General features: G+C 54.9%; 1 protein-coding gene across 1 annotated transcript in view; it reads right to left on the bottom strand.

Moving 5' to 3' along the window:
* Positions 1–17,696, bottom strand: part of LOC135048411 (MAGUK p55 subfamily member 4-like) — a gene marked incomplete at its 3' end in the record, with an annotated part of 166,229 nt that overhangs the window by 118,880 nt on the left and 29,653 nt on the right. Inside the window, exon 3 of the mRNA XM_063955538.1 lies at positions 9,946–10,023. Coding sequence (XP_063811608.1) covers positions 9,946–10,023 — 78 coding nt within the window. The remainder of the gene's footprint in view (positions 1–9,945; positions 10,024–17,696) is intronic.

The raw sequence follows: 17,696 nt of genomic DNA on the forward strand, positions 1-17,696 counted from the left end.
TAAGGCATGTGTTCGGGAACTGACCAGTAAGGCATGAGTTTGGGAACTGGCCAGTAAGGCATGAGGTAGGGGAACTGGCCAGTAAGGCATGAGGTAGGGGAACTGGCCAGTAAGGCATGAGGTAGGGGAACTGGCCAGTAAGGCATGAGGTAGGGGAACTGGCCAGTAAGGCATGTGTTCGGGAACTGGCCAGTAAGGCATGAGGTAGGGAACTGGCCAGTAAGGCATGAGGTAGGGGAACTGGCCAGTAAGGCATGAGGTAGGGGAACTGGCCAGTAAGGCATGAGGTAGGGGAACTGGCCAGTAAGGCATGAGGTAGGGGAACTGGCCAGTAAGGCATGAGGTAGGGGAACTGGCCAGTAAGGCATGAGGTAGGGGAACTGGCCAGTAAGGCATGAGGTAGGGGTACTGGCCAGTAAGGCATGAGGTAGGGGAACTGGCCAGTAAGGCATGAGGTAGGGGAACTGGCCAGTAAGGCATGAGGTAGGGGTACTGGCCAGTAAGGCATGAGGTAGGGGAACTGGCCAGTAAGGCATGAGGTAGGGGAACTGGCCAGTAAGACATGAGGCAGGGAACTGGCCAGTAAGACATGAGGTAGGGAACTGGCCAGTAAGGCATGAGTGAGGGAACTGGCCAGTAAGGCATGAGTGAGGGAACTGGCCAGTAAGGCATGAGTGAGGGAACTGGCCAGTAAGGCATGAGTGAGGGAACTGGCCAGTAAGGCATGAGTGAGGGAACTGGTCAGTAAGGCATGAGTGAGGGAACTGGCCAGTAAGGCATGAGGTAGGGAACTGGCCAGTAAGGCATGAGGTAGGGAACTGGCCAGTAAGGCATGAGGTAGGGAACTGGCCAGTAAGGCATGAGTGAGGGAACTGGCCAGTAAGGCATGAGTGAGGGAACTGGCCAGTAAGGCATGAGTGAGGGAACTGGCCAGTAAGGCATGAGGCAGGGAACTGGTCAGTAAGGCATGAGTGAGGGAACTGGCCAGTAAGGCATGAGTGAGGGAACTGGCCAGTAAGGCATGAGTGAGGGAACTGGCCAGTAAGGCATGAGTGAGGGAACTGGCCAGTAAGGCATGAGTGAGGGAACTGGCCAGTAAGGCATGAGGCAGGGAACTGGTCAGTAAGGCATGAGTGAGGGAACTGGCCAGTAAGGCATGAGGTAGGGAACTGGCCAGTAAGGCATGAGTGAGGGAACTGGCCAGTAAGGCATAAGTGAGGGAACTGGCCAGTAAGGCATAAGTGAGGGAACTGGCCAGTAAGGCATGAGTGAGGGAACTGGCCAGTAAGGCATGAGTGAGGGAACTGGTCAGTAAGGCATGAGGCAGGGAACTGGTCAGTAAGGCATGAGGCAGGGAACTGGTCAGTAAGGCATGAGTGAGGGAACTGGCCAGTAAGGCATGAGTGAGGGAACTGGCCAGTAAGGCATGAGGCAGGGAACTGGCCAGTAAGGCATGAGGCAGGGAACTGGTCAGTAAGGCATGAGTGAGGGAACTGGCCAGTAAGGCATGAGTGAGGGAACTGGCCAGTAAGGCATGAGTTTGGGAACTGGCCAGTAAGGCATGAGGCAGGGAACTGGCCAGTAAGGCATGAGTGAGGGAACTGGCCAGTAAGGCATGAGGTAGGGAACTGGCCAGTAAGGCATGAGTGAGGGAACTGGCCAGTAAGGCATGAGTGAGGGAACTGGCCAGTAAGGCATGAGTGAGGGAACTGGCCAGTAAGGCATGAGTGAGGGAACTGGCCAGTAAGGCATGAGTTCGGGAACTGGCCAGTAAGGCATGAGTTCGGGAACTGGCCAGTAAGGCATGAGTTCGGGAACTGGCCAGTAAGGCATGAGTTCGGGAACTGGCCAGTAAGGCATGAGTTCGGGAACTGGCCAGTAAGGCATGAGTTCGGGAACTGGCCAGTAAGGCATGAGTTCGGGAACTGGCCAGTAAGGCATGAGTTCGGGAACTGGCCAGTAAGGCATGAGTTCGGGAACTGGCCAGTAAGGCATGAGTTCGGGAACTGGCCAGTAAGGCATGAGTGAGGGAACTGGCCAGTAAGGCATGTGTTCGGGAACTGACCAGTAAGGCATGAGTTTGGGAACTGGCCAGTAAGGCATGAGGTAGGGGAACTGGCCAGTATGGCATGAGGTAGGGGAACTGGCCAGTAAGGCATGAGACAGGGAACTGGCCAGTAAGGCATGAGGTAGGGAACTGGCCAGTAAGGCATGAGGTAGGGGAACTGGCCAGTAAGGCATGTGTTCGGGAACTGGCCAGTAAGGCATGAGGTAGGGAACTGGCCAGTAAGGCATGAGGTAGGGGAACTGGCCAGTAAGGCATGAGGTAGGGGAACTGGCCAGTAAGGCATGAGGTAGGGGAACTGGCCAGTAAGGCATGAGGTAGGGGAACTGGCCAGTAAGGCATGAGGTAGCGGAACTGGCCAGTAAGGCATGAGGTAGCGGAACTGGCCAGTAAGGCATGAGGTAGGGGAACTGGCCAGTAAGGCATGAGGTAGGGGTACTGGCCAGTAAGGCATGAGGTAGGGGAACTGGCCAGTAAGGCATGAGGTAGGGGAACTGGCCAGTAAGGCATGAGGCAGGGAACTGGCCAGTAAGACATGAGGCAGGGAACTGGCCAGTAAGACATGAGGTAGGGAACTGGCCAGTAAGGCATGAGGTAGGGACTAGACCAGTGATGGCTAACCTTGACACTCCAGCTGTTGTTGAACTACACATCCCAGCATGCCCTGCATCAGTTTTAGCAAGGCCAAATAGCAAAACTGTAGCAGGGCATGCTAGGATGTGTAATCAACAACAGCTGGAGTGTCAAGGCTAGCCATCACTGGACTAGGCAATAAGGTGGATGACACGATTCTCAGAGAATTACGATATATTAGCCTAGTTCCCACTTACTGATCCTCCAGTTTGTGGCATTATGCTATAAAGTGCACACGCATCTCCCCTCCGGAACCTTTACTTTAGTCATCAAGTTTATTTAAAAAAAAAAAAAAAAAAAATTATATATATATATATATATATATATATATATATATATATATATATATATATATATATGTATATATATATATAAATAAATAAAAATAAAAAGGAGCAGAAAGGGATTGCACTACAGCCATGTGGCACTACATGTGGGGCAGATGTAATGAGATTTGTAGTTGGGAAGGGTGAGTCCCAGCTTAAAACAAGCTGCCACTAGGTGATCACTACATCCTAAGCTTGGCTGGAAGGGGTACGTGGCCTATGCAGACTGGGAGACGTGCCTTCTTAGAAAGCTGCACATTGTAGAGACAAGTCTCAGGATAAAGTCTCAGGCTGCAGAGCCATAAGTAGACTTTTTGGTGCCCTCCCCCCCACCCTTCACCCATTTTTCCAATAGGGACACAATAGGGCATGCCTCGTGGGGAACGGGCATGGAAAGATTGATCCCAGAGAAAGCCCATGCTATGATTGCGCTTACCACATATTTTCTATCTATCTATCTATCTATCTATCTGTTATTCAGTTACAGTACTCTTTAATAAATAGCACAACTCAATATACTGCCACACCCAGGATTCACACCTATAACCTGTTGCATTCTAATCACACACCATACTCATTGAGCTATGTGATTTTGCATAAGAACAATGAACACTATATGAAGCTACTGGTACTTTGTAATAAAATAATGAGCATTGTAATTCTGCAGATCTATGTAGTGTGCAGCCACACATCCAATCCCTAGCAGCCACACACTACATAGATCTGGTCAGCCGCACACTACATAGATCTGCTCAGCCACACACTACATAGATCTGCTGCTCAGCCACACACTACATAGATCTGCTCAGCCACACACTACATAGATCTGCTCAGCCGCACACTACATAGATCTGCTCAGCCGCACACTACATAGATCTGCTCAGTCACACACTACATAGATCTGCTCAGCCACACACTACAAAGATCTGCTCAGCCACACACTACAAAGATCTGCTCAGCTGCACACTACATAGATCTGCTCAGCCGCACACTACATAGATCTGCTCAGCCACACACTACGTAGATCTGCTCAGCCGCACACTACATAGATCTGGTCAGGCACACACTACGTAGATCTGCACAGCCGCAATGCTGATCAGTTTCTCACAAAGTACGAGCTAAGCTTCAAATAGTTATAATTCTCTAGTTTAGAATTCTCTACCCTTCTGTGCAAGGGCAGATAGCGCAATGAATAGAGTGTCTGACTGCAATGCCAGTGGTAATGGGTTTGAATCCCGGGTATGTCAGCATCATGAAATGTAATAAAGGACAGTGTGACCGAATAACAAAGAAATCTCAAGTTGAGCTCATGAATGCTGTATAGGTATTAGTGACAGAAGAGGTGGGGGTAGGAGACAGGGGTGGTCAGGAGATGCTGTATAGGTATTAGTGATAGAAGAGGTGGGGGTAGGAGACAGCGGTGGTCAGGAGATGCTGTATAGGTATTAGTGATAGAAGGGGTGGGGGTAGGAGACAGCGGTGGTCAGGAGATGTATAGGTATTAGTGATAGAAGAGTTGGGGGTAGGAGACAGCGGTGGTCAGGAGATGCTGTATAGGTATTAGTGATAGAAGAGGTGGGGGTAGGAGACAGGGGCGGTCAGGAGATGCTGTATAGGTATTAGTGATAGAAGAGGTGGGGGTAGGAGACAGCGGTGGTCAGGAGATGCTGTATAGGTATTAGTTATAGAAGAGGTGGGGGTAGGAGACAGCGGTGGTCAGGAGATGCTGTATAGGTATTAATGATAGAAGAGGTGGGGGTAGGAGACAGCGGTGGTCAGGAGATGCTGTATAGGTATTAATGATAGAAGAGGTGGGGGTAGGAGACAGGGGCGGTCAGGAGATGCTGTATAGGTATTAGTGATAGAAGAGGTGGGGGTAGGAGACAGGGGTGGTCAGGAGATGCTGTATAGGTATTAGTGATAGAAGAGGTGGGGGTAGGAGACAGCGGTGGTCAGGAGATGCTGTATAGGTATTAGTGATAGAAGAGGTGGGGGTAGGAGACAGCGGTGGTCAGGAGATGCTGTATAGGTATTAGTGATAGAAGAGGTGGGGGTAGGAGACAGGGGCGGTCAGGAGATGCTGTATAGGTATTAGTGATAGAAGAGGTGAGGGTAGGAGACAGGGGCGGTCAGGAGATGCCGTATAGGTATTAGTGATAGAAGGGGTGGGGGTAGGAGACAGGGTCGTCAGGAGATGCTGTATAGGTATTAGTGATAGAAGAGGTGGGGGTAGGAGACAGGGTCGTCAGGAGATGCTGTATAGGTATTAGTGATAGAAGAGGTGGGGGTAGGAGACAGGGGTGGTCAGGAGATGCTGTATAGGTATTAGTGATAGAAGAGGTGGGGGTAGGAGACAGGGGTGGTCAGGAGATGCTGTATAGGTATTAGTGATAGAAGAGGTGGGGGTAGGAGACAGGGTCGTCAGGAGATGCTGTATAGGTATTAGTGATAGAAGAGGTGGGGGTAGGAGACAGGGTCGTCAGGAGATGCTGTATAGGTATTAGTGATAGAAGAGGTGGGGGTAGGAGACAGGGGTGGTCAGGAGATGCTGTATAGGTATTAGTGATAGAAGAGTTGGGGGTAGGAGACAGGGGCGGTCAGGAGATGCTGGGCTTCCAAAAGGATGGAAGCTGCAAGTAAAAGTAATTGCAACAGATAATTGACAAGTACCACCAACAGTGCCCACTACCCTGCAGCGCTATGTGCGGTGCCCCCTCCACACACAGAGGTCAGGTAAAGCAGGTACAGGGGAGATGTACTAAGCCATGACGGGTGATAAAATGAACAGATAACGTACCAACCAATCAGTACCTAACTACCACACTACAGGCCAGGGTTGGCCCCAGGCCTACTAGCACCCTGGGCGAAAAAAATGTTGAAGCGATACCCCCCCATGGGGGAGGGGGGGGGGGGGGCGGGGGTGCCAGATACAGATATGCCCCCAGTGCCAGGTGCACATGTCCCCCACAGTGCCAGATATGCCCAAAGTGCCAGATACACATATGTCCCCACAGTGCCAGATACACATGCCCCCACAGTGCCAGATACACATATGTCCCCACAGTGACAGATACACATGCCCCCACAGTGCCAGATACACATGTCCCCACAGTGCCAGATACACATGTCCCCACAGTGCCAGATACACATGTCCCCACAGTGCCAGATACACATGTCCCCACAGTGCCAGATACACATGTCCCCACAGTGCCAGATACACATGCCCCCACAGTGCCAGATACACATGCCCCCACAGTGCCAGATACACGTCCCCACAGTGCCATATACACATGTCCCCACAGTGCCAGATACACATGCCCCCACAGTGCCAGATACACATGTCCCCACAGTGCCAGATACACATGCCCCCACAGTGCCAGATACATATATGCCCCCACAGTGCCAGATACACATGCCCCCACAGTGCCAGATATGCCCACAGTGCCAGATACACATGCCCCCACAGTGCCAGATATGCCCACAGTGCCAGATACACATGCCCCCACAGTGCCAGATAAACATGTCCTCACAGTGCCAGATAAACATGCCCCCACAGTGCCAGATAAACATGCCCCCACAGTGCCAGATATGCCCACAGTGCCAGATACACATGTCCCCACACAGTGCCAGATATGCCCACAGTGCCAGATACACATGCCCCCACAGTGCCAGATACACATGTCCCCACACAGTGCCAGATATGCCCACAGTGCCAGATACACATGCCCCCACAGTGCCAGATAAACATGTCCCCACAGTGCCAGATAAACATGCCCCCACAGTGCCAGATAAACATGCCCCCACAGTGCCAGATAAACATGTCCCCACAGTGCCAGATATGCCCACAGTGCCAGATACACATGTCCCCACACAGTGCCAGATATGCCCACAGTGCCAGATACACATGTCCCCACAGTGCCAGATATGCCCACAGTGCCAGACACACATGTCCCCACACAGTGCCAGATATGCCCACAGTGCCAGATACACATGCCCCCACAGTGCCAGATACACATATCCCCACACAGTGCCAGATATGCCCACAGTGCCAGATACACATGCCCCCACAGTGCCAGATAAACATGTCCCCACAGTGCCAGATATGCCCACAGTGCCAGATACACGTCCCCACACAGTGCCAGATATGCCCACAGTGCCAGATACACATGCCCCCACAGTGCCAGATACACATGCCCCCACAGTGACAGATACACATGCCCCCACAGTGACAGATACACATGCCCCCACAGTGCCAGATACATATGTCCCACAGTGCCAGATACATATGTCCCACAGTGCCAGATAAACATGCCCCCACAGTGCCAGATAAACATGTCCCCACAGTGCCAGATATGCCCACAGTGCCAGATACACATGTCCCCACACAGTGCCAGATATGCCCACAGTGCCTGATACACATGCCCCCACAGTTCCAGATACATATGTCCCCACAGTGCCAGATATGCCCACAGTGCCAGATACACATGCCCCCACAGTTCCAGATACATATGTCCCCACAGTGCCAGATATGCCCACAGTGCCAGATACACATGCCCCCACAGTGCCAGATACACATGCCCCCACAGTGCCAGATATGCCCCCACAGTGCCAGATACACATGCCCCCACAGTGCCAGATACACATGTCCCCACACAGTGCCAAACACACATGTCCCCACAGTGCCAGATACACATGTCCCCACACAGTGCCAGATACACATTCCTCCACAGTGCCAGATACACATGCCCCCACAGTGCCAGATACACATGTCCCCACACAGTGCCAGATACACATTCCTCCACAGTGCCAGATACACATGTCCCCAGTGCCAGATACACATGCCCCCACACAGTGCCAGACACACATGACCCCACAGTGCCAGATACACATATTCCCACAGTACCAGATATACCCCCAGTGCCAGATACACATGTCCCCACACAGTGCCAGATACACATGTCCCCACACAGTGCCAGATATGCCCACAGTGCCAGATACACATGCCCCCACAGTGCCAGATAAACATGTCCCCACAGTGCCAGATATGCCCACAGTGCCAGATACACATGTCCCCACACAGTGCCAGATATGCCCACAGTGCCAGATACACATGCCCCCCACAGTGCCAGATACACATGTCCCCACACAGTGCCAGATATGCCCACAGTGCCAAATACACATGCCCCCACAGTGACAGATACACATGCCCCCACAGTGACAGATACACATGCCCCCACAGTGCCAGATACATATGTCCCACAGTGCCAGATAAACATGCCCCCACAGTGCCAGATAAACATGTCCCCACAGTGCCAGATATGCTCACAGTGCCAGATACACATGTCCCCACACAGTGCCAGATATGCCCACAGTGCCAGATACACATGCCCCCACAGTGACAGATACACATGCCCCCACAGTGCCAGATACACATGCCCCCACAGTGCCAGATACACATGTCCCCACAGTGCCAGATACATATGTCCCCACAGTGCCAGATATGCCCACAGTGCCAGATACACATGCCCCCACAGTGCCAGATACACATGCCCCCACAGTGCTAGATATGCCCCCACAGTGCCAGATACACATGCCCCCACAGTGCCAGATACACATGTCCCCACACAGTGCCAGATACACATTCCTCCACAGTGCCAGACACACATGTCCCCACAGTGCCAGACACACGTCCCCACACAGTGCCAGACACACATTCCTCCACAGTGCCAGATACACATGCCCCCACAGTGCCAGATACACATGTCCCCACACAGTGCCAGATACATATGTCCCCACAGTGCCAGATACACATGCCCCCACAGTGCCAGATACACATTCCTCCACAGTGCCAGACACACATGCCTCCACAGTGCCAGACACACATGCCCCCACAGTGCCAGATACACATGCCCCCACAGTGCCAGATACACAAGCCCCCACAGTGCCAGATACACATGCCCCCACAGTGCCAGATACACATGCCCCCACAGTGCCAGATACACATGCCCCCACACAGTGCCAGACATACATGCCCCCACAGTGCCAGATACACATATTCCCACAGTACCAGATATACCCCCAGTGCCAGATACACATGCCCCCACAGTGCCAGATACACATGTTCCCACAGTACCAGATATACCCCCAGTGTCAGATATGCTCCCAATTCCAGATACACATGCCCCCACAGTGCTAGATATGCTCCCAGTGCCAGATACATATGTCTCCACAGTGCCCCCCCCCCCCCCCCTTCACCAAATGCTGCTGCTGTTCAAGAACGCTGTTCTTGAGGGCGGGCAGGAGAGCGCAGTGTGCGCCTCTCCTGCCCCTCAGTCTCTAGCGGCGGCTAGCTTTGATTAGGTGCCGGTCCACAAGCCAAAGCTCGCGGTCCGGCAGCCAATTAGGAGCCTTAGCTGCCGGTCTGCGAGCTCTGATTGGCTCACGGCCAGCGCGCGGGGAGGGTGTGTACTTGTCCTATTCTGAGCAGTGTGCACACGTCTCTGGAGGCGGGCAGTGGGACTGACCTGGCTCCAGGCTCCAATATGGCGGCGCGAGCTAGCGGCGCCCATTAAGTGTGGTGCCCTGTTCGGCCGCTCTATTGTAACGTGCCTGGAGCCGGCCCTGTTACAGGCGGTTAGAAAAATGACAGGTAAGAGCTGATTGGCTGATACATTATCTCTCTCCATGGCTTTAGTACATCTGCCCCATAGACTCTGAATGTTTTTATGGCTCTTTTCTGTAGAATCTTTCAGACGTTCTACTCCACGAGAAGCGTCAGCTCTGTGTCTGCGAATTACTGGACGGAAATACATAAAGAGTGTAACTTATTTTTTCATCAAAACATTTTAAATCTATAAGAAATGTGTTCTTTGCAGAAGGGGCGATGTTTTGGAACAATGTATGACCCTTAATGTGACCCACCTCACTGCACAGAGTGCGAGCCTTTGGTACGACGGGCGTTGGTCTCTTTCTTACGTACTGATGGAGACAATCATGCACCTGCAAAAGAATAAGGACTGTATTACATATTGTAGGTGCCACACTGATATCATCTAACGCAGCGGAACATACAGCGCAATCCCAGCAGCAGCAGCAGCACTGCGCCTCCCCTGCCGAGAACTATTCCTAGAAACTGGGTCATAAATAGATGGGATCTTACTCATAGGCATGCGCAGGGTGCGGATAAGGGGTGTCTGGGCCACTGGATGCGGATAAGGGGTGTGCGGGCCACTGGATGGGGATAAGGGGTGTGCGGGCCACTGGATGGGGATAAGGGGTGTGCGGGCCACTGGATGGGGATAAGGGGTGTGCGGGCCACTGGATGCGGATAAGGGGTGTGCGGGCCACTGGATGCGGATAAGGGGTGTCTGGGCCACTGGATGGGGATAAGGGGTGTGCAGGCAACTGGATGCGGATAAGGGGTGTCTGGGCCACTGGATGGGGATAAGGGGTGTGCGGGCCACTGGATGCGGATAAGGGGTGTGCGGGCCACTGGATGCGGATAAGGGGTGTGCGGGCCACTGGATAGGGATAAGGGGTGTGCGGGCCACTGGATGGGGATAAGGGGTGTGCGGGCCACTGGATGCGGATAAGGGCTGTGCGGGCCACTGGATGCGGATAAGGGCTGTGCGGGCCACTGGATGCGGATAAGGGGTGTGTGGGCCACCGGATGGGGATAAGGGGTGTGCGGGCCACCGGATGGGGATAAGGGGTGTGCGGGCAACTGGATGGGGATAAGGGGTGTGTGGGAAACTGGATGGGGATAAGGGGTGTGCGGGCCACTGGATGGGGATAAGGGGTGTGCGTGCCACTGGATGGGGATAAGGGGTGTGCGGGCCACTGGATGGGGATAAGGGGTGTGCGGGCCACAGGACTGGGATAAGGGGTGTGCGGGCAACTGGATGGGGATAAGGGGTGTGTGGGAAACTGGATGGGGATAAGGGGTGTGTGGGAAACTGGATGGGGATAAGGGGTGTGCGGGCCACTGGATGGGGATAAGGGGTGTCTGGGCCACTGGATGCGGATAAGGGGTGTGCGGGCCACTGGATGGGGACAAGGGGTGTGCGGACCACTGGATGCGGATAAGGGGTGTGCGGGCCACTGGATGCGGATAAGGGGTGTGCGGGCCACTGAATGGGGATAAGGGGTGTGTGGGAAACTGGATGGGGATAAGGGGTGTGCGTGCCACTGGATGGGGATAAGGGGTGTGCGGGCCACTGGATGGGGATAAGGGGTGTGCGGGCCACTGGATGGGGATAAGGGGTGTGCGGGCCACTGGATGGGGATAAGGGGTGTGCGGGCCACTGGATGGGGATAAGGGGTGTGCGGGCCACTGTATGGGGATAAGGGGTGTGCGGGCCACTGGATGCGGATAAGGGGTGTGTGGGCCACTGGATGCGGATAAGGGGTGTGCGGGCCACTGGATGGGGATAAGGGGTGTGTGGGTCACTGGATGGGGATACGGGGTGTGTGAGTCACTGGACTGGGATAAGGGGTGTGCGGGCCACCAGATGGGGATAAGGGGTGTGTGGGCCACTGGATGGGGATAAGGGGTGTGCGGGCCACTGGATGTGGATATGGGGTGTGCGGGCCGCTGGATGGGGATAAGGGGTGTGCGGGCCGCTGGATGGGGATAAGGGGTGTGTGGGCCGTTGGATGCGGATAAGGGGTGTGCGGGCCACTGGATGGGGATAAGGGGTGTGTGGGTCACTGGATGGGGATACGGGGTGTGTGAGTCACTGGACTGGGATAAGGGGTGTGCGGGCCACCGGATGGGGATAAGGGGTGTGTGGGCCACTGGATGGGGATAAGGGGTCTGCGGGCCACTGGATGTGGATAAGGGGTGTGCGGACAACAGGATGGTGATAAGGGGTGTGCGGGCCACTGTATGGGGATAAGGGGTGTGCGGGCCACTGTATGGGGATAAGGGGTGTGCGGGCCACTGGATGCGGATAAGGGGTGTGCGGGCCACTGGATGGGGATAAGGGGTGTGCGGGCCACTGGATGGGGATAAGGGGTGTGAGGGCCACCGGATGGGGATAAGGTGTGTGTGGGCCACCGGATGGGGATAAGGTGTGTGCGGGCCACTGGATGCGGATAAGGGGTGTGCGGGCCACTGGATGTGGATAAGGGGTGTGCGGGCCGCTGGATGGGGATGAGGGGTGTGCGGGCCGCTGGATGGGGATAAGGGGTGTGTGGGTCACTGGACTAGGATAAGGGGTGTGTGGGAAACTGGATGGGGATAAGGGGTGTGTGGGAAACTGGATGTGGATATGGGGTGTGCGGGCCACTGGATGCGGATAAGGGGTGTGCGGGCCACTGGATGGGGATAAGGGGTGTGTGGGCCACTGGATGCGGATAAGGGGTGTGCGGGCCACTGGATGCGGATAAGGGGTGTGCGGTCCACTGGATGCGGATAAGGGGTGTGCGGGAAACTGGATGGGGATAAGGGGTGTGTGGGAAACTGGATGGGGATATGAGGTGTGCGGGCCACCGGATGGGGATAAGGGGTGTGTGGGAAACTGGATGTGGATAAGGGGTGTGCGGGCCACTGGATGCGGATAAGGGGTGTGCGGGCCACTGGATGGGGATAAGGGGTGTGTGGGTCACTGGACCAGGATAAGGGGTGTGCGGGCCACTGGATGGGGATAAGGGGTGTGCGGGCAACTGGATGGGGATAAGGGGTGTGCGGGCCACTGGATGGGGATAAGGGGTGTGCGGGCCACTGGACTGGGATAAGGGGTGTGTGGGTCACTGGACTAGGATAAGGGGTGTGTGGGAAACTGGATGGGGATAAGGGGTGTGTGGGAAACTGGATGTGGATATGGGGTGTGCGGGCCACTGGATGCGGATAAGGGGTGTGCGGGCCACTGGATGGGGATAAGGGGTGTGCGGGCAACTGGATGGGGATAAGGGGTGTGCGGGCCACTGGATGGGGATAAGGGGTGTGCGGGCAACTGGATGGGAATAAGGGGTGTGCGGGCCACCGGATGGGGATAAGGGGTGTGTGGGTCACTGGATGCGGATAAGGGGTGTGCGGGCCACTGGATGCGGATAAGGGGTGTGCGGGCCACTGGATGGGGATAAGGGGTGTGCGGGCCACTGGACTGGGATAAGGGGGTGTGTGGGTCACTGGACTAGGGTAAGGGGTGTGTGGGAAACTGGAAGGGGATAAGGGGTGTGCGAGCCACTGGATGGGGATAAGGGGTGTGCGGGCCACTGGATGGGGATAAGGGGTGTGCGGGCCACTGGATGGGGATAAGGGGTGTGCGGGCCACTGGATGGGGATAAGGGGTGTGCGGGCCACCGGATGGGGATAAGGTGTGCGCGGGCCACTGGATGGGGATAAGGGGTGTGCGGGCCACCGGATGGGGATAAGGGGTGTGCGGGCCACTGGACTGGGATAAGGGGTGTGTGGGTCACTGGACTAGGATAAGGGGTGTGTGGGAAACTGGATGGGGATAAGGGGTGTGCGAGCCACTGGATGGGGATAAGGGGTGTGCGGGACACTGGATGCGGATAAGGGGTGTGTGGGCCGCTGGATGTGGATAAGGGGTGTACGGGCCACTGGATGCGAATAAGGGGTGTGCGGGCCGCTGGATGTGGATAAGGGGTGTACGGTCCGCTGGTTGTGGATAAGGGGTGTGTAGGCCGTTGGATGCGGATAAGGGGTGTGGGGGCCACTGGATGGGGATAAGGGGTGTGCGGGCCACTGGATGGGGATAAGGGGTGTGCGGGCCACTGGATGGGGATAAGGGGTGTGTGGGCCACTGGATGGGGATAAGGGGTGTGTTGGCCAAGGGGTGTGCGGGCCACTGGATGGGGATAAGGGGTGTGCGGGCCACTGGACTAGGATAAGGGGTGTGTGGGAAACTGGATGGGGATAAGGGGTGTGCGGGCCACTGGATGGGGATAAGGGGTGTGCGGGCCACTGGATGAGGATAAGGGGTGTGAGGGCCACCGGATGGGGATAAGGGGTGTGAGGGCCACTGTATCGGGATAAGGGGTGTGCGGGCCACTGGATGCGGATAAGGGGTGTGCGGGCCACTGGATGGGGATAAGGGGTGTGCGGGCCACTGGATGGGGATAAGGGGTGTGAGGGCCACCGGATGGGGATAAGGTGTGTGTGGGAAACTGGATGGGGATAAGGGGTGTGCGGGCCACTGGATGGGGATAAGGGGTGTGCGGGCCACTGTATGGGGATAAGGGGTGTGCGGGCCACCGGATGGGGATAAGGGGTGTGTGGGCCGCTGAATGTGGATAAGGGGTGTGCGGGCCGCTGGATGGGGATAAGGGGTGTGTGGGCCATTGGATGCGGATAAGGGGTGTGCGGGCCACTGGATGGGGATAAGGGGTGTGTGGGTCACTGGATTGGGAAACGGGGTGTGTGGGTCACTGGACTGGGATAAGGGGTGTGCGGGCCACTGGATGGGGATAAGGTGTATGTGGGCCGTTGGATGCGGATAAGGGGTGTGCGGGCCACTGGATGGGGATAAGGGGTGTGCAGGCCACTGGATGGGGATAAGGGGTGTGCGGGCCACTGGATGGGGATAAGGGGTGTGCGGGCCACTGGATGCGGATATGGGGTGTGCGGGCCACTGGATGCGGATAAGGGGTGTGCGGGCCACTGGATGCGGATAAGGGGTGTGCGGGCCACTGGATGGGGATAAGGGGTGTGCGGGCCACTGGATGGGGATAAGGGGTGTGCGGGCCACTGGATGCGGATAAGGGGTGTGCGGGCCACTGGATGCGGATAAGGGGTGTGCGGGCCAAGGGGTGTGCGGGCCACTGGATGGGGATAAGGGGTGTGCAGGCCACCGGATGGGGATAAGGGGTGTGTGGGAAACTGGATGGGGATAAGGGGTGTGCGGGCCACTGGATGCGGATAAGGGGTGTGCGGGCCACTGGATGTGGATAAGGGGTGTGTGGGCCAAGGGGTGTGCGGGCCACTGGATGGGGATAAGGGGTGTGCGGGCCACCGGATGGGGATAAGGGGTGTGTGGGAAACCGGATGGGGATAAGGGGTGTGCGGGCCACTGGATGGGTATAAGGGGTGTGCGGGCCACTGGATGCGGATAAGGGGTGTGCGGGCCACTGGATGGGGATAAGGGGTGTGCGGGCCACTGGATGGGGATAAGGGGTGTGCGGGACACTGGATGGGGATAAGGGGTGTGCGGGACACTGGATGGGGATACGAGGTGTGTGGGTCACTGGACTGGGATAAGGGGTGTGCAGGACACTGGATGGGGATAAGGGGTGTGTGGGCCACTGGATGGGGATACGGGGTGTGCGGGTCACTGGACTGGGATAAGGGGTGTGCAGGCCACCGGATGAGGATAAGGGGTGTGTGGGCCACCAGATGGGGATAAGGGGTGTGCGGGGCACCAGATGGGGATAAGGGGTGTGCGGGGCACTGGATGGGGATAAGGGGTGTGCGGGCCACTGGATGGGGATAAGGGGTGTGCGGGCCACTGGATGGGGATACGGGGTGTGTGGGCCACGGGGGCATCTATTACAACACGGTGAATAAATGTTACAATGGGGACCTACAGGACAGAATATGGGGGGGTTTAATCACCACAAGATATATACTGTACAAGTCTTTTTTGTAAATACGTTTTTAACTTAATTGAAGAGGAAAGAACACATAACAATAAATTCACCTCACAGACGCCTTAAGCCGAAGTCTCTAGAGGTAATCTGCCCGGCACATTTTATGTCACACAATACAGGCAGTATAAACACTATGGCATACCGCGGCCACAGTATACACATTGTCACATAGTCCTCAGTATGCTGCATGTGCCCCATTAGGCTCCCCGCACGCTCACACAGAGGGGCAGCTGCGCAGTGCTGCGTCATCCTCCTTACCCCCGGTGCTCAGTTTCGCAGTTAGATATCACACTCGGATGGCACGGTGTCAGGGGTCCATAAGAAATAAAGTCCTTCCCTGTGACGTGATGGTGGATTTAATTCTGCACGAGGTGGAAAGGATGATGGTTCTGGATAAGGAGAGGATGGATGCTGTCAGGTGGTCTCGTTGGTGGGGCCACCTGAAACCCCCTTGAGTGGGTGGTAGAAGTCCTCTCTAAATCTAGCTTTAGGGTCTTTTCTTCATTTCACATCCCATAGATTTTGAGTACTTTCATGTTTTATGGAATAGGTTTGCATACATCTAACTAGCTTTGCTCAGTTTTTCTTAAACATAAGTGTGTAGATTTGGGTGGAGTGTTGGTGAGGGTGGTGGTTGGTTTGGAGTATTATTTCTGAATATTTATATATACAGTGTATCTTATTTATTCAAGGAATGTGAATTTGAGTTCTGTTTGTTAATCATTATTATTTTTTTGTATAATGTATTATTTATTTGTTTGTTTGTTTTATTCTGTATATATTGTACATTTTGATGCAAGTTTTAAATAAATTAAACATTTCCTGATATACTCTGTGCTGCTGGGGACCCTGCTCCTCCTACTATATAACGCTCAGTCTGTGGCTTCCTGCTGCCTCCATTCCCCTCCTCACATCATGTCACTGCCCCTGTCACATGCAGCACTGTCCTCACTGACACATCACTCATCTCCTGATATACTCTGTGCTGCTGGGGACCCTGCTCCTCCCACTATATAACTCTCAGTCTGTGACTTCCTGCTGCCTCCATTCCCTTCCTCACATCATGCCACTGCCCCTGTCACATGCAGCCCTGTCCTCACTGACACATCACTCATCTCCTGATATACTCTGCGCTGCTGGGGACCCTGCTCCTCCCACTATATAACTCTCAGTCTATGGCTTCCTGCTTCCTCCATTCCCCTCCTCACATCATGTCACTGCTCCTGTCACATGCAGCCCTGTCCTCACTGACACATCACTCATCTCCTGATATACTCTGTGCTGCTGGGGACCCTGCTCCTCCCACTATATAACTCTCAGTCTGTGGCTTCCTGCTGCCTCCATTCCCCTCCTCACCTCATGTCACTGCCCCTGTCACATGCAGCCCTGTCCTCACTGACACATCACTCATCTCCTGATATACTCTGTGCTGCTGGGGACCCTGCTCCTCCCACTATATAACTCTCAGTCTGTGGCTTCCTGCTGCCTCCATTCCCCTCCTCACATCATGTCACTGCCCCTGTCACATGCAGCCCTGTCACTGACACATTGCTCATCTCCTGATATACTCTGTGCTGCTGGGGACTCTGCTCATCCCAATATAACTCTCAGTCTGTGGCTTCCTGCTGCCTCCATTCCCCTCCTCACATCATGTCACTCCCCCTGTCACATGCAGCCCTGTCCTCACTGACACATCACTCATCTCCTGATATAATCTGTGCTGCTGGGGACCCTGCTCCTCCCACTATATAACTCTCAGTCTGTGGCTTCCTGCAGCCTCCATTCCCCTCCTCACATCATGTCACTGTCACATGCAGCCCTGTCCTCACTGACACATCACTCATCTCCTGATATACTCTGTGCTGCTGGGGACCCTGCTCCTCCCACTATATAACTCTCAGTCTGTAGCTTCCTGCTGCTTCCATTCCCCTCCTCACATTATGTCACTGCCCCTGTCACATGCAGCCCTGTCCTCACTGACACATCACTCATCTCCTGATATACTCTGTGCTGCTGGGGACCCTGCTCCTTCCACTATATATTTCTCAGTCTGTGGCTTC

Source organism: Pseudophryne corroboree, unplaced genomic scaffold (assembly GCF_028390025.1).
Source record: "Pseudophryne corroboree isolate aPseCor3 unplaced genomic scaffold, aPseCor3.hap2 scaffold_962, whole genome shotgun sequence".
NCBI classification, from domain to species: Eukaryota; Metazoa; Chordata; class Amphibia; order Anura; family Myobatrachidae; genus Pseudophryne; species Pseudophryne corroboree.